Source organism: Aspergillus candidus (assembly GCF_002847045.1).
Source record: "Aspergillus candidus strain CBS 102.13 unplaced genomic scaffold BDW47scaffold_38, whole genome shotgun sequence".
In the NCBI taxonomy this organism is placed as follows: Eukaryota; Fungi; Ascomycota; class Eurotiomycetes; order Eurotiales; family Aspergillaceae; genus Aspergillus; species Aspergillus candidus.
The window spans coordinates 77,289-98,878 of NW_020194043.1; the positions used below are offsets into that span (position 1 = coordinate 77,289).

Genomic DNA, 21,590 nt, shown 5'->3' on the forward strand with positions numbered 1-21,590 from the left:
GAAGGTCAACATCCGCCTGGATCGAGGATCCCCTCAATTCTCTCCAAGCTCTCGTATTTGGTCGTATCAATGGAAGTCCTTCCACAAGTAACCTGTCGTAACCTGTGGAGAAGAGAACGGTTTCGCTGTATTACCACTGTACGGTGCAGGTGGAAGAAACTGGTCGGTGTCTGCCTGTCAGCTTCGTTCCATGCGACATCCATCCCTTTCCATTTCCCAGTTCAGTTTGCAGTGTCCACCCGTTGTCTGTATGGGGTAAAACCACATTGTTGAGCCACTGATTCTGGATATTCCTTTGAATGGTTTAACCTGACCGGGCTGGACCAAGCGGATCCTCGACTGGGGCTTCATCTCGTTGGAGTGGATCGGGTGCCGTCGAGACCAGCTGGGTGAACATGCAAAAGAAAAGAGGAGGAGACATGAAATTCAAGTACGTTGTAGCTGTAACAGGAGGTAGACAGTAGGATGGGAAATACTCCATACAATCAAAGAGAATGTACTCCGTAATCAACGTCATCGTATCCTGTATGGATATCGGGTCTCGAGCGTTCGCCGGGGAGCTATGGAGAGGAGAAAGGAACCACTCCGAGGGACGTCATCTCCCGGCCATTCGTCTCTCTTTATTGATTTCATGGAAGCCAGATCCAAGACTCCAAGAGTTCCAAACCGGAAAAAAGAAAATTCAATTGAATAATGGAAGTGTAAGTCCAGAGGGACCTCAGGCCAGGACGGAGGGAAAACAACCGCCACCGAATCAGATCCAGACGGCGTCCTCCGCTTCTCCAATGGAATCAATTGAATGAAGAGTATAAGAGACAAATCTTGGCGAAGTGGACTTGGTATTTTCGGCTCCGGTGTTGGCTTGGGTGGTTCACCCTCTGACAGACCCTCTTTCTGTCGCGTGCCCCTTCCTCTCCCCCCCTCTGGAGCTCCGCTCGTTGGCCACTTCAGCCTTTGCTCTCCACTGTCCCAAGCTTCCACCCTCTCTGGAACTTCCCGAGCCTCCCCCTCTCTTTCTTTGGTTTTTTTTGCCTTTTTTTTTTTCTTTTTTTCACTCTCCCATTTCCCTTATTAACGTCGGGGTTCTTTTTAGTAAATAATTTTACCTCACATCTTCCCACCACCCGCTACTTCCCTCACATCTTCCCCTTCTAACCTGCTGCCCTGATGCCCTGCTGGTTATCTATCTATCTATCATCAATTTCCTTTATGTCACGTCTGCCTTTAGCCAACCTCTGTCGCTTCTCGCACGTCCCTTCTTCCCCAATACCCGCGCGTTTCTTGCGGTTGAAGGCTATCAGACACCCCGCCGGTTAAACATCCTGCCCGCTACTGGATGGTTTCCATTATTGATTGTTCTAATAATCGTTTCTCCCCGACTTTCTATTTATATTCTCCCTGATTTATCTTGATCGTGAGGGATCTTGTCACCCGCAATAGATCGGTCCCGATCTACAAGAGGGGGGATTTTTTGTGGTCATTGTCAATTCGCCATCATCGGGTTGCCGTGCTGGGGTTTTTTTTTGGCCTCTTTTTTTTTCTATCTTTTTTTTTTCTCTTCCCCCCATTTAATAAATAAGGGAAGAAAAAAATAAAAAGGAAAAAAAAAAAAATCCTCTTCCTTCCCATTCTACCATAGTCACTCTGTGGGTGTGGTATCGGCGGGGAATTGCAATCGGATTCAATATCAAGGGAACCCTCAAGAAAGAACACAGGAAAACTTGAGGAGGGCCAATAGAGAAAATTGCCCCTCTCAACCATATCGGTAATCAATGGTCTCTATGATCGAAACCTCCAATTCTACACACAATGACCCGGCCATGGACCCGGTCGTGCCCAAACCAGAACCCCTTGCGGAGGGTTCCATCAGTTCAGCGGTGTCAACCCCCGATCCGGAGGGAGAATTGATGCCCCAGGATGTGACCCAGACGCAAAAGCGAAAGGGTGGTCGGAAACCTGTACGTAAGAAGTCTTTCTCTCTCTCTCCCTCTGTCTTTTTATATGTTGGTGTCAATCCGGGGCCCCGCAATCTTTATCTCTGCAGTTATCAACCGTTGTGACTACATTGCCTCCTCATTGATCGGTTTTGTCCCACCTTATCATCACTTTTTCATGGTCCATCCGGATTGGCCTTTTGCTTGCTCTTTATCTCATCATCCCGGTCTTCACTTGGCTCCCCTGTCTTTCTTATCTTGTTTATTGCCCCACAGCCTTCTTCTTTTTCTTTCTTTTCTTTCTTTTTTCTTTCTTTCTTTCTTTCTTTTTTTTTTTTTTTCTTATTAATTCACCCCGTCCTCTTTTCTTTCCAACACTTCTTCATTCATCGGGTTGCACTGTATTAACATCTTATCAGATCTATGCCACTTCCGAGGAACGGAAGCAGCGTAACCGTCAGGCCCAGGCGGCCTTTCGCGAACGTCGCACCGAATATATCCGCCAGCTCGAGTCCACCATCAAGCGCAATGAGGAAACCCTGCAGACCCTGCAGCAAAACCATCGCACCGCCGCGGATGAGTGTCTGATGCTGCGCTATAAGAACTCCTTGCTGGAGAGGATCCTTTTAGAGAAAGGTAGGTCTTCCCTATACTATCACGCATTCCAATGCTCACGACTACACAGGCATCGATGTCCAGGCCGAGCTGCGCTTGAAGACGGGCAATCCCGGGGCCACGGCGGGTAAACCCAACCCAGTGGCTCCCAAACCGTCTGCGTCGCTGGAACGGGCCGCCGTGAATCGGAACACGGCCCAGCGACATCCTACCGGGATTGCTCCGAAAGGGGACACGTTTGGCATGTCACAGCATCGGGAGGGCGCCTACGGGATCCCATCCCCACAGTTTCAGGCCACCCCGCCGTCACATGTCTCGTCGCCATCGCACACCAAGTCCCCGGGATTCGCCTACCAGGGCGCGATCTCCCCCGTTGCGATCGACCCGCAGCAGGCTCAACAGCACGCCCAGCAGCGCACCCAGATGTTGTCGCATTCGCGGAACGTGAGCCAAACCTCGCCTCCCATCAGCCTCGGCCAGCCCGACACGGCTGACCTCAAGGCTACGATGCCGGCACAATCTCGCGCAGCCCGGGTCGCATCGGCCTACTATCCATCGCCCTTTCAAAAACACTATGACCAACTAGGTACGGTGACCCTTGTTAAACACATGTATGTCGATGAGCGGTTGCTAATATCTTTCTAGAACAAGAATACGACGCGCAGGCGGATTTGCTCGATGAAGAACATGAGCCTACCTCGCAGTACATGTCGGGCTTCAACCCCGGCGCCTCGGTTTCCTCCCTGGGAGCTCGTGGCCTGGCCCAGTTCAATCCACCAGCGAGCGAAGGGTCTAACGGAGCATACAACAACGCGAATCCACTACTGGGGAATTATGAACCCATGTTAGACACAGACCCGTTTGGACTGAGTGCCAGTATGCATTTTCAGACCCCATTCAGTTACGAGCAAAACGGTGCACGTCCATAACACTGGCATGGACACGGTATTCTCAGCATTGAGCAAGCGACGACCGCTTGCCATTTAATTCAGCAACAGCAAAAGCAAAAAAAAATTCCTCGAGTAATCAAAGCGAAGAAAAAATACCCCCTTCCTGTTTTTGTCATGACGTCATGCGTGACCGGAAGACAAAAGTTGAGGCTCTACAGCATTGTTCGGCGTTTTTGTGGTTACTTTTTTTTTTTTCATTCTTCCTTTATTAAATAATTACTTTCAAGGGTGGATGGAGGTTTGGAGACCAGTGTTTCAGTTATGGGGTGTCTATTGACTTGCTCATGTCTACCGTGAGGGGCCAGGGATCGGACTGCGGTGCAGCCGAACCGGGTCACCACTTGACTCTGCTCAAGATCCTACCTTCCCATCCGTTCTAGTATTATCTCCAAATTTGTGATCCGTCTGTCTTAGCACCATGTGCGGTGGCCTTATTGTTATCTCGGATGTTGCGATGTTGAAGAATTGAGTGGATGTATATGATCCGAGCGCCGGAAGGATTCATCGATGATGTCTTCTGCATGAATATGAGCCCCAAACCACCTTCTCTCAAAAATAAACTTTTCTTCTCTCCATGACCTTAAGTAGCAGCTAGAAGGAATGACGCAAAGTAGATAGATCCGATCATGGCAGAGATTCCCGCGACCGGGCAAGATAGCTTTCTCAAGCTGAGATTCTATGATGCCATCTGCAGGTCCCGGTGACGCCAATACCCTAAGCCCTAGACTCATTCGGCCAATCAACAGCGGAACTGCCGGATTCGCTTAGCAGCAATGCACACTATACCCGATCGGGCCGGTGCAACCACAACCCAACCGTCTGCCTTCAATCCACCGTCACACGCCTCTCCCCCCCCCCCTTCCCTCATTACCTATCTCCATCATCATCATCTCCCCCATCTCCAACCCTCTTTGTCGGAGTCTACAGCGTCGAGGTTTTTAACCCGTCTCGTCGCGCGACCCCCCCGCCCTCTTTCCCTTATCAAATTGCTGCGATAACGGCGAGCCTTCCCCCGGAAGGCCCCTCATAAACCCAGGCGTCATGGCCGACGTCCGGTCCAAGGTATGTGTGTACAAAACGAAGTCGCCCATGCGTTGTGTGAGGAGAGAAGAAGAAAACAGTCGAAAGAGGAGGAACGGAGCGATAAGCAATTGAAACATCGAAATCATTCAAACTTCCTGTTTTTTGAGGACTTGAATGAGATCTGAAAATCAATTGGGGTAGTAGGCGCGGGGTTGAGCCCGAGGGAGCCAGGAAAACGAAAACTTCACATTTCTTCTGATCTGGTTTTCAAATTGATTGTCTTTTTTTCTTTTTTCTCTTCTTTTTTTTTTTTTCCTCCGGGCGACTTCGAGATTTGAAACAGAACAAAGAAAAAAAAAAGCAAATTGCTAACGGTTGTTCCAACGTTGTTTTAGAACCTTTACGAGCTTCTTGGTAATTCTCGCCTTTTGTTTTAAGAATACCCGTGGAAGAAGAAAGGAAATGACATGTCTAACCTCCGACCCTCACGATTACAGGCAATGACCCTGAATTGGACCCCAACAGAGCTCCTGAACCCCCCACGCGAGCTATCGACAAGCCTATTGCTCGCAGTGGCAAGCGCGATGCCCCCAAGGAGCCCGTGAGCCAGGCTCCCGCCGAGACCAACAACCGCCGTGGTGGTCGCGCCACCGGTAACGAGGCCGGTATGTCGTGTTACCCAGGATATAGGGCAGCTCCTGTGTCTTGACCTATGTCTCGCACGGAACTCTCCCGCTGATCTTGAATGTTCTAGCTTTCCGTGACCGCAACGCCGGCCGCGGCAACAACCGCGAGAAGACCACCGAGGAGACCCAGGGTCCCCGTCGCCAGCGTGGTGACCGCGCCCCCCGCGACCGCCAGTCCCGTACCGGCCAGACGTAAGACCATCTTGACATAACTCGAACGTTTTTATGACCGTCCAGACCCACTGACTTGGAATCTAGCGGTACCCGCAAGCAGGTCGCCCAGGGCTGGGGTGGCCAGAGCGGCGAGAAGGAGCTGGCCGACGAGAAGGCCGGCGAGAAGATCGCCCACACCGAGGAGGCCGAGCCTCAGACCCCCGGCGAGGCCGAGGAGGCCGCTGAGAAGACCATGTCTCTGTCCGACTACCTGGCCGAGAAGGCCGCTCAGGGTGACCTCAGCGCCAAGCCCGTCCGTGCCGCCAACGAGGGCAGCCAGCTCGACAAGAAGTGGGCCAGCGCCAAGGAGATCAAGCGCGGCGAGGAGGAGCAGGAGTACTTCAAGGGCAAGGAGGAGAAGGCCCGCCGCGAAAAGCAGCGCAAGGAGAAGACCTTCCTCGATGTCGACCTGCGCTTTGTCGAGCCCCCCCGCGCCGGCGGTAGCGCTCCCCGTGGCCGTGGCGGCCGCGGTGGTGCCCGTGGTGGCGCTCCCCGTGGCGGCCGTGGCAACGGTCCCCGCGGTGGTGACCGTGCCGGTCCTGCCCCTGGCGCCGCCCCCGCTGTCTCCGTTGACGAGAAGAACTTCCCCAGCCTTGGCGGCAAATAAAGGAATCTCCCAGGTCATCGGACGACGGGGGTGACTTTCTCCTTTTTACGGTCTCGCGTCGTGGAAGTTGGAAGTTTACTATCTCCCAGGTCAACAATGCGAATGTCAATCCATATGGCTTAGAAACATTGCAAATTTGAGTATGAGTATGCTGCTGCTTGAAATGGCTGGGCTTTGACTTTGTGTGCACCACAAAATTTATCTGAACAGCAAAAAGGAAACGAGATGAGATGATGAAACCCTTCTTCTCATGATTAGGTTTATCTATTTCCTTTTTCTTTTTTTTTTATTTATCGGAGAAAAAAAAAATGATGTGGCCTCCCCCTCCATGTAATTTGATTTGAAATGTCGAAAAATAGGAAAGAGAAACCTGAAACACAAAAGTATAAAAAATTGGTGGAGGCTGCGTTGTTGCAGTCATTTGCTTTATTATATCAATTGGTATTTTTGATGTAGTGTACCTATACATTTATCCATAATGCTCTCTTCACCTCTTTACCAGTAAGATCAGGAAACCCTAAATTTTGGGTTATCCCGAAACATACTGTACTACAGATAGTACGGAGTAACTGGGTGACGGCGGAAGGGACACGATGGCGCGTGATCTTTGGGGTGAAAAACCGTGCTCTTTCCCCTGGTCTCCAAGCGAACCATATTTCAATAGCTTATGAGTTTGCCCACTGTGGTAGGAGAGTATATCTCAGCTGGTATGTATATTCTGGAACCTGGGAAAAGAACAAAGAGGTTGTTATCTCTTGCTATGTATAAATTTCTCATGATGTTTAATCTAAAGCATCTCATTAATTATCTAGAATACTTTTATTCTTGATAACACTTACCTTGAGCTAAACAGACCTGGCTAAGTTGTTACTTATTATTTTTGTGCCATGGAATTGAACAGACCTAAATCAAATATGCCTCAAACAGTACTGCTTAGTATCATACCGAAAATAGGGGATTTCGCCCTTTTCTGAATAGATACCGTGATATATAATTAATCAGTTATTCCCCCGCATCAACCGAACCGACTGTGGTAAAAAGCTGCTTTCCGACTTCACATTACCGAAGTTCTGTGCTTTATTTGTTGTACCAGCGTCTGCTTTCCAAATGAGCACGTACCACTTACCCAAGCATGTTTTCATTTACATATCCAATACTCCCACCAGAGCCGACTGTAACTCGTATGATCCGCCTGTTGCCGGATGAGGACAATGACGCCCTAATCAAGTGCACGCTGTTCAATTATACCCTGGCCAGGGAATGCAAGCGCAGAGGCAACAACCTCTACGAGGCCCTATCCTACGTCTGGGGAAGTGGTGTCAAATCTGAATCAGTCATATTGGATGGCTCTCCTTACCTTGTTACAAAAAGTCTTCATGCGGCGCTATTGTACCATCGAGACTGCCAACTTGATAGAATATTGTGGATTGATGCGTTAAGTATCAACCAAGAGGACGCAGATGAGAAAAGCCGACAGATTCCACTCATGCGAATGATATATGCCCAGGCAAGCTGCGTCATTGTCTGGCTTGGAGAGGCTACAAAAGAACGCGATGGAGGGCTTGAATATATTCGCCATATCTCAGAAGATAAGGTTCGAAAGGGCGTACCCACAGATGCCAAAAACATGAGAGTGCACCATGCTGCATGCTTGGTTCTGCCGTATCTGGGTAAGAGGATGCTCTGCAATTTGTATAGCTCTTGCTCATTGCCAAAAATACATAGGTGCTCCAGGAAGTCGGTGTTGCACGGTGTATTACTGTCATGTGTGGCTCTGTCCCGATAAATGGACACACCTTCTGTGAGGGCATTGGCCAATTGGAGCTTCCTACCCATATACAACGCGTTACTTATCCAGTCGCTCGTCTCATGAAAGGGGCGATATTTCGCTCAATATATGATGTTAATTCATGCGGTGACATTTGTCTAGGTCAATTGATTGATATGTATCATTCTCATCAAGCTACCAGCAAGCATGACAAGGTGTATGCTTTACTGGGACTTAGTTCCGATGATCCTAACACACCCTCTCTGAAACCAAACTATAACCTCCCATGGATCGAGGTTTATAGGCAGACTGCTTCATATATATTCCCAGGAAACTGTTCTGTGGAGACTTGGCCTGACAGGGACGCGGCCATTATTCAGGGTAAGGGATGGGTCTTAGCTCGGATTGACTCTGTCCACGAGGTCATTAATGAGCACGGCCATCAATTCATTCAGATCCTGTATACTGATAATACTCAGTCACGGCATTATCAGTCTATATGGGGCAACGAGTGGACACTACCGGCTTCTGCAGCATCAATTCAAGAAGGTGATCTGATTTGTCTTCTGGAAGGCGCCTCGTGTCCGAATATCATCAGACTGTGCAGAGACTATTTTATACTGGTCACAACAACCGCATTGCCTCAACAGAACAACAAGAGCAAGGATTTGAATCCAAGATCAGCTCCAAAAATTGACCTGGGGGGGGGGATTCCCCAGCTACGATATTCTTCTATTGTGGGAAATATCCCCGAACGGTGCCGGAAGCTTGGATGATCCCCAAAATTCAATAGAACTCAACATTAGAGTACCAGAACTCCAAGAAACACCCCAGGAGGTCGAAAGGCGGTTAGCTGATTTGGCAGTTATTATGGAGGAGATTGTCAGAGCAATTTTAAGGCCAGGAATCTCCAGAGCTCGGGCGATAGAGCGATTACTTTGTCAGAGTGGAGCAGGTATTGCAATTATGGAAGGATTGGTCAAAAATGCGGCAGCACATCCTGAACCCGATGCATATATGATTATGGAACTGCTATTCCAATACTATGGTCTAAGTTTACCGATCCCACAAGGAGTGGTCAGGTCAGCAGCAGGGAATACCGGTTCCTGTGGTCTCAAAATCATGGAGCTCTTATTTCAACGTGAAAAAGTGAGCTTACTGGCTTCTGGAAAGGTAATGAAAGCAGCTGCAGGGAATGTCGGAAATGGGCATGAAATACTAATGCTTTTGATTCAACGCTGAGACACCAATCTACCGGTCTCTGAAGAAGTTGTTCAAGAAGCTGCTAGGAATACTGGACATAATGGATATGTGATTATAAAGATCCTCTGTCGACACCTAGAAGCAAGCCTGCCAATCTCTGAAAGGGTGGTCAAGGCAGCAGCCGAGAACACTGGAGTTTATGGGTATCGAATGAGAGAAGTTCTCTCGCAGCATCTGGCAACGAACCCTACAGTGATTCAGCAACGCAGTAGATGAAGGTCAACATGAGGCATGCATTTTCTTTTGATATACCGCGGATGGCTTACCAGGTTCGGCTGGATAGCTGGCTGAGACGAATCTTCCAGCAAGTTCAACCGATTGTGTTCCCACTAGAACAGGATTTTAACTATGGTACAATACATATATCTCCATTGAGTCAGGCGAAAAGACTTATCTTTATACCACAGATCACGATGCCCAGCAGCAGCAAAGCACTTTCCCCGGCGAGGAATACCATACTGAATACAGTAGTTCACCATCACCGCCGAATAGGGTGTAACTGGTAGTAGTGATAGAAGTGCCCACTCAAGTCCCGTAACGAAGCCCAGGTCTTGCGAGATGAGCCTGGATGATAGAATGAAAGACGAATCCGACATCATAATTCATAAAACCAAAATCAGTTACCCAGAAATCGCAGCAAAAGAAGACATGATCATTGAAAAATCGCAGCAAGAACTTATATACAATCACCATTTTATCACCCCACGCCCAGACCGTCAAGTAAAGAGTGAGCTGCTCCGAGGAAAGAGTAGCAAGATAGACTACTCATCATCCAAAGCAGCAGCAGCCTCCACCTCTCGCTTCATATAGTGGTCGACCTCACTCAGCTGGCGGCGTCGAAGCTTCGTCAAGTCATGGCCTCGCTTCTCGGCATGTCCGAATTCCTGCTCATGACGTTCGAGAATCCCGTTGGTGGTTTCGATAGCTTCCGCGTGCCGCCTGCTGATGAGACCCTCTTCGAAGTTGCGTTTGCCGTCGTTGCGGCAGCAGCTTTCCGGAACGCGGCCGGCGAAAGAGATGAAAGAAGTAGCAGGACAGGCGCCCTTGTTGGGCCCATCGCGGCAATTGTACCACAGGTTGTTGACTTTGACCTTGTTGACGGAGCCGGCGGGTGAGCAACCCAAGGAATCGCGGCAGTTACACGGGTTATCACAGGGGAGCTGCACGAAATCGTGGCAGCGACTATCTGCTATGCCCCACTTGCTACTGCCAAGGTGGAAGAAGCCCCAGTTATAGCCTGGGCAAATGGCCGACACGAGCGGCAGGAGAGGAAGAAGGGACAGGATGGCTTTGGGTTGCATTGTGGTTGAGTGGGGGGATAGATGGCTTGCTAGCGGGTCGTATGTATGTGTTGAATGGTCATTTGGTCGTTGTTGGATGGGAGAATTGAAAGAGGAAGATAGTTTTACTGTTGTCCTCTGGTCGGAGTTAATGGCACAGTATCGCTCTTTATATAGTGTCGATGCAATCACTGTGTGGATTTTGATTAAGCTTAGTGCTTATTAGGAAGAAGGATTATTTTAGTTCTTATAGTTGTTGGGGGCGATGTGTCTGATACCCGAGCCACCTCCATGTGCAAGAAGGAATAGTTGAAGATTAGGTTATTCAGGGGTCTAGGCAGTAGATATAGGTATATATCAGATAACTTAAAGATTTTACTACTTAACAACTAGTTTTGGGCTATGTACGGCTATCAAGAGTTCTTTTTTGACGCTAACTTATACGATTTTCAAAAATAGCAAGCTTATTGATGAGCGAGAGACAGTTAAACATGACAACGAGCGACTGTTTAAAACCAAATAAAAGGCGAGCACGATATGAATCCAACAGACATCGCCCAGCAAAGATATGGCCTGGCACAAAGTGGCTGTGATATTTACATGACGACGGGCAGCAGGAAATGGAAGCAAATGCCGGCACTGGTACTGACTCAGGTGTGGCACCCTTCCAAGGCGAAGAGAGTAGACAAGCCTACTCATCGCCAAAGGCAGCAGCCTCGGCCTCGCGCTTCATAAAATGGTCGACCTCATTCAGCTGACGTCGACGCAGCTTACCCAGGTCAATGCCGCGCTTCTCAGCGTGGTCGAACTCCCTCGCATGGCGCTCAAGCAGCTCGTTTGTAACAGTAATAGCATCAGCATGGCGTCTGCTGATGAGACCTTCCTCGAAATTGCGCCTGCCGTCGTTGCGGCAGCAACTTTCAGGGGCGCGGTGCTGGATCTGGTTCTTGCTAGCACCGCAGGTGCCCTTGTTGCGGTCGCCACGGCAGCTATACCAGAGGCCATTGACACGCACTCTGTTGACGGAGTGGGCGGGCGAGCAGCCCCAGTGTCTGCATTCGCAGATGTTGTCGCATCGGCCGGTGACGCGGATTTTGCAGGCAACGTCAGCGGTGTAGAACCAGTTGTCGCCGCCGTTGAAGAAAGCGTAGTTGTAGCCGGGGCATATGGCTGAGGTGAGGGGGAGGAGAGGCAGGAGGGAGAGGATGATCTTGAGATGCATTGTGGTTATTGGCTAGATTGGGTTTGTTTGTGAGTGTGTTTTTAGTAGTAGTATTCTACCTAGGGGTGGGAGAGAATCTAGAGTGAAGGGCTTCTGATTTCTGGTTGGTGGTCGTCGCCCTTTATATGGCTTTGTTCCATGCCGGTAGTAGCATGGTGATATTATGGATGGTACTATCCTCTGGTGAAGCATCTGTCTCCAGGATGTTGAACCGCTCCAGCTTCAGACCTCTCAGGAGCTCCGGATAACTTACTGGCCTTCGTCTTGACAAAAGTACAGTCGGCCAATAGCCAACACTCCGATGTGTCTGCGATGACCGCGAGCTGACCAATGATGGACAGGGTATTGATATTGATTCGTCTGGAATTGAAACAGTTGCCAGCAGAGGCCGGGGACGCTTTCGGAAGAGAAAGGAAGAAGAAGAAGCGTTGGACGGAGTGTTACCATGCTGATGGGCTCGATCAACAACTCCCGCTCAGTTCCGTCTTCGGTTTGGGGCCTTACCACGTCACCTTGTTACCGTAGGTAGCAGTTTTAGCAACAGAATAGTTCTTTTGGAGAGGTTGATCTTATCATTTCTTCTAGAATTGCCAGCTGGTGTCGACTGATGAAGGTTATGGAGAGAAATGTCTTTTCTGGCGGGCCCAAGCAAGGTGAAGTACATTCTGGAGACCTCTCAACCAGAAGAATAAGCCCTAGACGAAGAGGCGTGTATGACTGCTTCTCCGGATACAAGGAATTGGAAGCAGCCCGCCAATGAGATCTGGAAAATCAGGATATCTTCAGCAGTCAGCAAGGCTGCGTGTTACTGTCTAGGGAGGAACAAGGATGGCTGTCCGACAGCAACACAAACAGCCAAGAGAATGGAACGATTGTGTTCGTACGATAGGCTGAACAAGCCTGGCAATTCTAACTATTTACGATCGTTTATCATTCTTCTCTATGCTTTATACGTATCTGTATATTCTGTCTCCTTTATTTATATCTATCTCTTGAGATGTTAGTATGTGACCTTCGAATCATACTGAATTACTTAGTATTGTTTCTATCATTCCTTACTAAAGAATCGAGCATCTACTGTTTCAAATGATCGGGTAGTGTCTGATAATGTATTGTGATGTTTGCTACCTGCACCCGGTCGTCTCGTCCCAAGAGCGAACTTGCTTGTTCTCACTGATTACCCACGAGGACAGGAAGGGCAGTTCAATAGCTGTGAGACAGATATAGAGGCAGCCTGCATTCCTTACATTCTACACAGGTAGTAGTAGAGTAGTAATAGAGGGTAGCCACGCTACAAATAACATTAAACAAAATGAATATACTACTCATAAAGATGGTTCAACTACTCCAGCGCTGTCCCATACAAGCGATCCCCAATATCTCCCAAACCAGGCTTCACAAACCCTTTCCCATCGACCTCCTTGTCCACCGCCCCGACAACGACCTCCGTCCCCTCCGGCCACGCGCTCGCCACGGCGCACAAGCCGGGATCACTCCCCAACAACGAGAACAGCGTGACGTGCTCGACGCCCCAGTCTCTGTAGTACAATCTTGTTAGTTGCCGTTGTATCGAGGTCTCCATCCAATTTAAGGGTAAAACGTACTTCATAATATCAATAGCGGCCGTAGCAGTACCACCCGTCGCAACCAGCGGGTCGAGGATATAGGCACGCGTAATGGCGGGATTTTTCTTCGGCAGCTTGTTATAATACTCGACAGGGCCGAGGGTGTGTTTCTCGCGGAAGAGGCCCAGATGGTGGATGACGGCGGTGTCGGCGACAGAGGGCGGGAGGCTGGAGACGAAAGAGTCGACCATGGAGAGACCCGATCGGAGAATGACGACCACAGCGATGGGGTCGTTGGTGGGTGGGGGAGGGATGTGTTTTGCGAGTGCGCTGGTGAGCTCGTTGATGAGACGGCGGACTGTGGGTGGGGGGAGGGAGAGATTGCGGAGCTCTGTGAGGAGCTGCGCCGCTTTGGGGTCTGCGATTTGGGTGATGTTTTGGGGGAGCGTCATTTTGGTTGTAAATTTACGGGTAGAAAGAAAAGGAGGAAAATGGATACGAGGATGATAATGGTAGGCATTCTTGGGATTGGGATGATGGGGATTATATGGGATGTGATGCTATACTATCCAGTAGGCGGGATGATAAGACTGACTGCGGGACGATAAGATAAGAGCGCATACTATCGGATCGAGGGACCTGATGATAAACCCTTATCATATCTTATCGGACGTTATCGCCAAGATGGAGATGTGGGTTCGCCGTTGCCGTTCGCCGCGAGAGGCCGAACAGCGTCATCGGCCGACCCAGCTCGGCCTGATCAGTAGCTGGGTCGTCTTGGAAAGACAAGTTGCTGCTTATATAGGGCTCATCATGGAAGTCAGTATGAACACAGAGCGTTCAAAGCATCTATACAATAGGAACCAACATGGCCGATATCCAGTATCTGAAGAGCCTCCAGGCCGTCCGTGACAGGGCCCACCAAGTCCTGGGAGCAGCGCAGAGTGGAGATCTGTCCCACTTTGACTATCACCCATCGCGCATGGCCTCGACAGCGGAATACGTCGCGGGTATCATCACGGTAGGTCCAGCTTCATGACACTGCCCTACCGCACAAGCTGACCACCCGTAGCGGGACTATGGCCCAGACAGATACGATCAAATCCCCCCTCACGGACGATGGCAGCACTTTGACATCGGTGGTGTCCCGCGCATTGATCGTCTCATCAAGCAGTGGGAGCTAGACGGATGCGATAAGCGTGAGATTGCGCGCCGTCTGGTCGATCTCTTCTTCTTTTCCGTGCTGGTCGATGCGGGCGCCGGTGATGTCTGGCACTTCACGGAGCCCGATACGGGACATGCCATTGGTCGGAGTGAGGGTATTGCTGTTGCGTCCCTGTACATGTTTACTTCGGGTGCGCTGTCCGGCCAGACGGGCGGGGGTGTCCGTGTTGATGGTATGTATCTTAACACAAGAGTAACTTGGTGGAAAGAAATCAGCTGACTGAGGCCGATATCTTAGGACATGCCCTCGCCGCTCTGGATAGCGGCGTCTTTCAAACGCATTTCCAGATTGACAGCAACAATCCCATGGTCGGAGACCTGTCACGCGTGAACCTCCTCAACAACATCGGGCAATCGTTCCTCCGCATGCCCCAAGTTTTTGGCCCAACCGGGCGCCCTGGTCAGCTCGTCGGTGCGTTAATCCATTTACCCAGCCATCACCACCACCACTAACACTCGTCTCCTCCTACATAGATTACATGCTCTCGCAGAAGAAAGAATCCCCCTCCCTAGACTTCACCACCCTCTGGACAACACTGCAAGACCTACTCCTTCCAGCATGGCCCAAAGACCGCACCCACATCGCAGGGACACCCCTCGGCGACGCCTGGCCACTACAGACTTTGGCCCGCCTAAAGGCCAACAAAGACACCCCCAACAACACACAGCACATCCAGCCCTTCCACAAACTAACGCAGTGGCTCGCCTACTCGCTTACCGTTCCGTTCGTGCGCGTCTTAGACCTACACTGGGCAAACGACGATCAAGGCACGGGTCTACCCGAGTACCGCAACGGCGGGCTGTTCATGGACCTAGGCGTCCTTACACTGAAAGACGAGGACCTCCGACGCGGCCGTGAGGCCTCCGGACAGGATATCCCTGCGTTTGGCGCCAGCAGTGATGTGATTGTCGAGTGGCGCGCTATGACGGTTGCGCTGTTAGATGAGCTGCATAAGCTTGTTGCGGAGCATTTTGCTCAGAAAGGGGTGCGGCTTAATCTGGCGCAGATGTTGGAGGCGGGGAGCTGGAAAGGCGGGAGGGAGCAGGCTGCTAAGTTGAGGCCTGAGACGCGGTCTGGTCCGTTTATTATTCAGGGGGATGGGACGTTGTTTTGATTTTATATGATGGGGGGGAGATTATATGATGAGAAATGGTGGTTTCTTAGACCTTATTCGGGAGATTTCCATATCTAAGTTAGGTTATGTCTGTTCTGATTGTATCGTTTGATGGGTAAACATGCTATTTATCATGCAAATACATACATCTAGAGTCTGCATGACAACCTTTGAAATATTGAATCCCCAAATAACTCATCTTCAGATAAGGTAATCCATGTTCTATCAATATGTTATATACAGTATATCGTACAACACAGCGGTTATATCCATTGAATATCAAGCCCCCACCACTCGCCAATTGGTGGTTTTGGTGGGATGGTCAAGACAAGACATGTTAACGAGATGCGCATCCAGTTCTAAAGTTTCAACGCGAACCAGATATCAATGGATAAACGCAATAAGCAAACCTCAACTAAAATCACAGAATAGACAAAAAAGCACGTGCAAACTATTTACTAAGTGTCGTCAAAATGTGCAGTGCAAAGTAGAACCCTAGACCATCCATCGACCAATCCTCACAGTACCACCAAACAAAATATCATTTCATAAAGATCCACACAGGGAGTTTCGAAAGTTCAGAACTTGCTCCCCGTCCCATAAAAACGATCTCCAAAATCACCCAGTCCAGGATCAATTTCCCTACGAGGCAACAAGTCAGCAAAACAACTCACATATCCAAAATAGTGAACAATGGTAAACTTACTTCCTCGCAGTCAACGCCTCGTCAATAGCAGCCGTGACCACTCGCAGGCCCGGATAAGTTGAAAGCAACCTGTCTAAGCCGTAGCGGGCGGAGAGGATATTCACGAAGATGATGCTCTCTTCGGGGACGCCGGCATCTTTGAGGACGTCGATTGCGCAGCAGGCGGATCCGCCTGTTGCGAGCATTGGTTCGAGGATTAGGACGGCTGTTTTAATCAATTCGTCAGTTTTAGCTAGGTTATATCATTGGGGTGTTATGGATGGAGAAAGGGGAAGCTACCGTTTGAGGGGATCTGCGGTGGGAGTTTGGAGTATAGGAGAGCGGGGAGGGTGGTCGTCTCATCGCGCTGGATGAGGATCGTGCCGAAGGTTAGGGGACCACTGTTGTTATCATCTGAGTTAGTACGTTTATTCTTTTTGATAGGAGAAACACTGAGGTGGGAGGGAATGAGGAGGGAGCAATACGTATAGGCCCTGCGCACGGCATTGTCAAGACTAGCCCCCGCACGGAGAATGCTCACAGAGGTAAGCGGCTGGGTCTGGCGGGCACCGTAATATGTCGACCCCGTGGGGCTCGTAACGGCGAGTTCCTCCACGGGGAGGAGATCAAGCGCTGGATGTGTGTTAGAGATATAGACTTATATAGTACACTACCCGGGTAGGTAGGTATGTGAGCTGGAAAGATAGTACCTGCGTTGACGAGCTGATCGGCGATCCGCTCGGTGGTGCTCGAGAAGGTAGCTCTGGTGGTACCGGCGTCACGAAGGATGCTCATCAGGCTGAGGAGATGGCCCCGTTGGGGGAGGAGGAAGGTTCGCGCGGAGGAAGAGCCGGCATGGCTGTGGTGGGTCTGATTGTCGTTGGGGGTGGTGCTGGTGTGGGAGATGGTCATTGTGGAGACTTTTTCTTATTTCTGGATGGACTGGGAGTGCGTGGATGTGGTTTTATGAGGCATTGTGGTGTCTATGGTTGGTGTATGCTGATATCTGTCTCATTGATCAGCTGTAGTTCAGCTGTATCCCCGCGTGAACGATGATCGTCTATCTTATCTTGAGGGGTGGAGATAAGAGATAAGAGATAAGGTTTCTTGATAGTGGAGTTGAGTTCTAGATTCATGTAGGAGCCTAGTCGTCATTATATTGATACCAGTCTGTTATAATATGTGTGGTTGGAAGAGGCATGCAATAAGGATAGTTGAACAGCAGATTACTCTAGAATCGTCCACTCAGGCCTTTCTGGCGGCTCAATATGATGTGACAGTGAGATATTATTGAATTGATTTTGTCGTTTAATTGTATCACTCAAGTATTTCTAGCCAGATACACTGCTATATTCATCATGATCATATATGAAGCCCATTTCTCCATAAGATACACCACTGCATAGTATAATAGATCCCTTTCCACATAGTTCAATACACAACTCAAGCAAATAACATCGATATCCTGCCTACATTAGCACAAAACCGTTACCTCCGCTGCAAACAAGAAAAAGAAAGAAACTTACGACTCCCCATTATGCGTCCGCCGCACAGCCTCCGCCAGCGTCGGACTCACATCCATCTGGTGTATCTTCCCACAAGACCGCGCATGCTCGGGCAGAGGCAAAGTATTAGAGACAACCAGCCGATCCAGCTGACTGTTCTCAATAACCTTGACCGATGGCCCGCTCAGAAACCCATGCGTCACGATAGCAATGCACTTCTCAGCACCCTGCTCCTTGAGGATGCTGGCTGCCAGAGCCAGCGTGCCGCACGTGTCGGCGATGTCGTCGACCAGCACTGCCGTCTTACCCGCCACGTTGCCTACCAGTATCATCCGACTGACCTGGTTTGCTACCTTGCGCTCTTTGTGGATGATGGCGAGGTCGACGTGGAGTCGGTCGGCGATTGTGGCAGCTCTATATACGGGTAGTGGTTAGACTAGAAGATAGACTGGAATGAGGACGATGGGTGGGTTCGTACCGCTTTGCGCCACCTGCATCGGGAGAAACGACAACCAGGCTGTCGGTGCCATAGTTGTGTTGAATGTGTTCGATCATGCTTTTTTCGGCAAAGAGCTTTTGCTATGGTCAGTGGGAGTATGTCCGGGTTTAGGGCAGATTCTCACGCTGGAAGGTAATGTTAGCTTCATTCTACCAGGGCTGGAAAATCATACTTATCAACTGGGATGTTGAAGAAGCCCTGAATCTGGGAGGCGTGGAGATCCATAGTCTAAAAACCACAATCAACCAAAGAAACAGTGTTTTATCAACAGACAGAAGCGTACAATAACATGGTTGCAGCCCGCACTCTCCAGCATATTAGCCACAAGCTTAGCGGTAATAGGTCCGCGACTGCGATCTTTCTTATCCTGTCGCGAGTACGGAAAACACGGAATGACAGCCGTGACTCGCTTCGCGGACGCAATCTTGCAAGCATTGATGGCAATCAGCAGCTCCATCAGTCGGTCGTTGACCGGTTCCGACGCCGTCTGGAGAATGAATACGTCGGCATTGCGGACTGAGGCACCGATGGAGACGAACGTCTCGCCGTTGGAGAACCGTGTGGTGACTAGGCCGTCGGAGCCGACGGGGTATCCAATTCTGAGCCATCCATTAGATTGAATCATTTGATCTAGTGTTGTCTTGAGTTACCTGATGCTCACTTGGCTTGCCAGCTCACCGTGGCTGCTTCCTTCGCGGCGTCAGTTCGATAGACATCCAGACTACTCCATAGCCTGAGGACATACCAGAAAGAAGACACAGTCCCATTGTCATTGACGCAATTGGGATAAGCTCCAGGGGTTTACAGCTCCCATTTTCCACCCTTGCTTTACAGAACAGGGGTTATAAGGACCATAGTGTTATTTCATGGTGGATTGAAAGTAGGAGGTTTCTCGATAACGCGATATCTCGTATCAGATGTTGATAACGCAGTGATAAGTCTGATAAGATCTTATCAGGGCCAGATGCTTTCCCCGCATTCTCTCGGCTAACTAATGTCTTGGTAGATGTTGGCCGGTCGGGATAGTGCGCGCATCCTGGACAAGATCGGTCTAGTCATCCAATTGCTTGAGGGCTTGTACGTAATCGGTGCTTCGGCGGTTATCCCCGGATTCTTTGATGGATAGCTGGGCAGTTTGCTTGGCTAGTATGTCCGGCTTGCGAGTATCCTTGAACGCGGCCAATGGCGATATCGAGCACTATGCAAGGATCTGGACCAGGTAGGTGCTTAGATCTAGGTAGAATCTGGAGACGTAATCGGACCTTGGCATGTTAAGAACAGCATGCGTTACTAATAGCCTGGAAACAAGTCAATGTTTGTAGCATATTGTTGATGTTGAATTGGGCAGGGTGCAAACCAGTATTTGGCTGGATTTAGCTGGATTCAGTCTATGAACACACCATGAACGATGATTTATGAGGAATGAGAGAACGTATATTTTCTTATTGTAATTCTAGGAAGCTTGACCGTACACGATTGTCCATCTACTGATTCGTAGGCATGGCCAATCCTGTCCTCGCAGCAGGAGCATCTCTGCTCGCCCACTTGGACGTGACCGTCTTTAGCTGGGTATAGAAGTTGACACCCGGGCGTCCGTAGAAAGTACTAGCACCGCCTCCCGCAACACTCCTCTTGTTGCCAGTGAAGGAAAACATAGGCAGAGGGACCGGAATAGGAACGTTGATTCCAACCTGCCCGGCCTCGATGTTCTTGCGGAATCGCTCTGCCACCGCCCCGGAGGACGTGAACACCGCCGTGCCATTCCCGTACTCGTTCTGGTTGATCAAATCAATACCCTCGTCCAGGGAATCCACATTCAGACAAACCAGCACCGGCCCGAATATCTCTTCGCGGTAGCATTGCATCGAGGAACGCACGTCGCTGATGACCGTCGGCCCCACCCAGTTGCCATCAGGATAGGACTTGGGCTTATACCCGCGGCCGTCCAGAAGGATGGTGGCTTTTTCGGCCTCAGCACTGGCAATCAGCGTCTCAATACGCGACTTGCTCTGCGGCGTCACCACCGGGCCCAGGTCCGCGCCATCTTCGAAGCCGCCGTCCACGCGGAGCGCTTTGGCACGCTCGACGAGTTCGGGCAGCCAGTGTTTCGTCTCTCCGGCAAACAGCACAACAGACAAGGCCATGCAGCGCTGCCCGGCAGCGCCAAAAGCAGCACTGATAATGGCATCCAACGCCGAGTCCTTGTCGCAGTCGGGCATGACCAGCGCGTGGTTCTTTGCTCCTAGATTGGCCTGTACGCGCTTCCCGTTCGCGGAGCCCCGCGCAAAGATGTATTCCCCGGCTTTGTTGCTGCCGACGAAGCTGATTGCCTTGATCTCGGGCGCATCGAGTAGAAAGTTCACTGTGTCGTGGGTTCCGTGCACGACGTTGATCACGCCCTTGGGGAAGCCCGCCTGCGCGGCTAATTCCACGAGAATCATGGCAGCGCCGGGGTCCCGCTCGGACGGTTTCAGTACAAGCGTGTTGCCGGTGATCGTGGCGATGGGGATACACCATAAGGGAATCATAGCGGGGAAGTCTGCAATTGTTAGTTCATGCCCAGACAAAAAACCAGAGCGGCGCAGGCCCACCATCCAGCCCTGAGTGTATGGGGATACCCAATTGGTCACAAGGATATTGCGTGCAGCCTTGCAGAACTGACTTGTCTAATGCCCTGTCTTCCCAAAAAAAAAAAAAAAAAAAAAAAGTTAAATCAAAGGGCCCATAGAGGCAATCTACTTACTAAACGGACAGATGGCAGCAACCACTCCCAGAGCCTCACGGTACGTCCGCGTCTCCATGTCCCTGGCGACCTCCAACACCTCGCCCTTCATGTATTCGGGCCCCGCACACGCAGCCTCAGCCACTTGCAGGCCACGGAGGACATCCCCCTTCGCGTCCGCCAGCGTCTTTCCCTGCTCCAGCGTGATCATGGCTGCCAGACGGTCCCAGTTCTCCCGAATCAAGGCCACGTACCGGAACATGATCTGCTGGCGGGCAATAGCCGAGGTGCGCTGCCACGCGGGGAATGCGCGCTGGGCGCTGGCGACCGCCTCTGTCAACTCGTCGCGGGTCATCTGCGGGACGCGAGTGACGAGGTTATTGGTGGCGGGATCATGCACATCAATCTTTTCGCCGGCGCTGGACAGGCGGAATTCATTGTCGATGAAATAGGGGGTGTCCTTGGGGTTGGCTATGCGCTCGTGGGATCGGGGGAACACCGTTGATGTTGTCCCCAGAGCGTCTTGTGGAGTCACAGATTGAGCCATAGTTATTTTAAGAATTGTTTTTTCTTGATTGTATCTTCTGAAAAGACGGAAGATGAAGGTAGACCGTGATAGACAAGGAATACTGTTTGTTTACAAATGTCGTCCATTTTGTAATGGTCCGTGGGGAAGCGTCCATTGAGCGGGGTCAGATAGGGAATCAAGATAAG

At 50.4% G+C, this 21,590-nt stretch overlaps 10 protein-coding genes across 10 annotated transcripts; 4 read left to right on the top strand and 6 right to left on the bottom strand.

Annotated features, from left to right (window-relative positions):
• Window positions 1-1,464: 1,464 nt before the first annotated feature.
• On the top strand, window positions 1,465-3,707 carry BDW47DRAFT_53056 (putative bZIP transcription factor). The gene is made up of 4 exons (XM_024819250.1): window positions 1,465-1,958; window positions 2,354-2,570; window positions 2,620-3,135; window positions 3,195-3,707. The coding sequence occupies exons 1-4, from the start codon at window positions 1,773-1,775 to the stop codon at window positions 3,476-3,478; spliced, it is 1,203 nt and encodes a 400-aa protein (XP_024670135.1). The 5' UTR covers window positions 1,465-1,772; the 3' UTR covers window positions 3,479-3,707.
• Window positions 3,708-4,369: 662 nt separating this feature from the next.
• Window positions 4,370-6,180, top strand: stm1 (putative telomere and ribosome associated protein Stm1). The gene is made up of 5 exons (XM_024819251.1): window positions 4,370-4,561; window positions 4,918-4,936; window positions 5,020-5,187; window positions 5,277-5,400; window positions 5,467-6,180. The coding sequence occupies exons 1-5, from the start codon at window positions 4,541-4,543 to the stop codon at window positions 6,026-6,028; spliced, it is 894 nt and encodes a 297-aa protein (XP_024670136.1). The 5' UTR covers window positions 4,370-4,540; the 3' UTR covers window positions 6,029-6,180.
• A 980-nt stretch (window positions 6,181-7,160) lies between these two features.
• Window positions 7,161-9,275, top strand: BDW47DRAFT_132913 (HET domain-containing protein; the record flags this gene model as incomplete). The annotated part of the gene is made up of 5 exons (XM_024817696.1): window positions 7,161-7,622; window positions 7,754-7,958; window positions 7,992-8,419; window positions 8,481-8,937; window positions 9,040-9,275. The coding sequence occupies 5 exons, from the start codon at window positions 7,161-7,163 to the stop codon at window positions 9,273-9,275; spliced, it is 1,788 nt and encodes a 595-aa protein (XP_024670137.1).
• Window positions 9,276-9,820: 545 nt separating this feature from the next.
• On the bottom strand, window positions 9,821-10,360 carry BDW47DRAFT_127479 (uncharacterized protein; the record flags this gene model as incomplete). The annotated part of the gene is made up of 1 exon (XM_024816725.1): window positions 9,821-10,360. One exon carries the CDS (start codon window positions 10,358-10,360, stop codon window positions 9,821-9,823), a length of 540 nt encoding a protein of 179 aa, XP_024670138.1.
• A 670-nt stretch (window positions 10,361-11,030) lies between these two features.
• Window positions 11,031-11,561, bottom strand: BDW47DRAFT_127480 (uncharacterized protein; the record flags this gene model as incomplete). Its single annotated transcript, XM_024816726.1, has 1 exon — window positions 11,031-11,561. The coding sequence occupies one exon, from the start codon at window positions 11,559-11,561 to the stop codon at window positions 11,031-11,033; it is 531 nt and encodes a 176-aa protein (XP_024670139.1).
• A 1,265-nt stretch (window positions 11,562-12,826) lies between these two features.
• BDW47DRAFT_109156 (uracil phosphoribosyltransferase) lies at window positions 12,827-13,632 on the bottom strand. Its single transcript, XM_024813395.1, has 2 exons — window positions 13,166-13,632; window positions 12,827-13,099 (listed from the first exon to the last, which is right to left on the bottom strand). The coding sequence occupies exons 1-2, from the start codon at window positions 13,576-13,578 to the stop codon at window positions 12,904-12,906; spliced, it is 609 nt and encodes a 202-aa protein (XP_024670140.1). The 5' UTR covers window positions 13,579-13,632; the 3' UTR covers window positions 12,827-12,903.
• Window positions 13,633-13,888: 256 nt separating this feature from the next.
• On the top strand, window positions 13,889-15,562 carry BDW47DRAFT_109157 (URC4/urg3 family protein). The gene is made up of 4 exons (XM_024813396.1): window positions 13,889-14,147; window positions 14,199-14,523; window positions 14,589-14,762; window positions 14,825-15,562. The coding sequence occupies exons 1-4, from the start codon at window positions 13,995-13,997 to the stop codon at window positions 15,463-15,465; spliced, it is 1,293 nt and encodes a 430-aa protein (XP_024670141.1). The 5' UTR covers window positions 13,889-13,994; the 3' UTR covers window positions 15,466-15,562.
• A 103-nt stretch (window positions 15,563-15,665) lies between these two features.
• BDW47DRAFT_109159 (uracil phosphoribosyltransferase) lies at window positions 15,666-17,123 on the bottom strand. Its single transcript, XM_024813397.1, has 5 exons — window positions 16,861-17,123; window positions 16,636-16,783; window positions 16,451-16,551; window positions 16,172-16,376; window positions 15,666-16,107 (listed from the first exon to the last, which is right to left on the bottom strand). The coding sequence occupies exons 1-5, from the start codon at window positions 17,060-17,062 to the stop codon at window positions 16,044-16,046; spliced, it is 720 nt and encodes a 239-aa protein (XP_024670142.1). The 5' UTR covers window positions 17,063-17,123; the 3' UTR covers window positions 15,666-16,043.
• Window positions 17,124-17,524: 401 nt separating this feature from the next.
• Window positions 17,525-18,949, bottom strand: BDW47DRAFT_109163 (ribose-phosphate diphosphokinase). Its single transcript, XM_024813398.1, has 7 exons — window positions 18,900-18,949; window positions 18,805-18,844; window positions 18,438-18,753; window positions 18,327-18,382; window positions 18,134-18,229; window positions 17,677-18,069; window positions 17,525-17,615 (listed from the first exon to the last, which is right to left on the bottom strand). The coding sequence occupies exons 1-7, from the start codon at window positions 18,925-18,927 to the stop codon at window positions 17,594-17,596; spliced, it is 951 nt and encodes a 316-aa protein (XP_024670143.1). The 5' UTR covers window positions 18,928-18,949; the 3' UTR covers window positions 17,525-17,593.
• A 128-nt stretch (window positions 18,950-19,077) lies between these two features.
• On the bottom strand, window positions 19,078-21,486 carry BDW47DRAFT_53142 (CoA-acylating methylmalonate-semialdehyde dehydrogenase). Its single transcript, XM_024819252.1, has 2 exons — window positions 20,898-21,486; window positions 19,078-20,693 (listed from the first exon to the last, which is right to left on the bottom strand). Exons 1-2 carry the CDS (start codon window positions 21,421-21,423, stop codon window positions 19,639-19,641), a joined length of 1,581 nt encoding a protein of 526 aa, XP_024670144.1. The 5' UTR covers window positions 21,424-21,486; the 3' UTR covers window positions 19,078-19,638.
• Window positions 21,487-21,590: the final 104 nt, after the last annotated feature.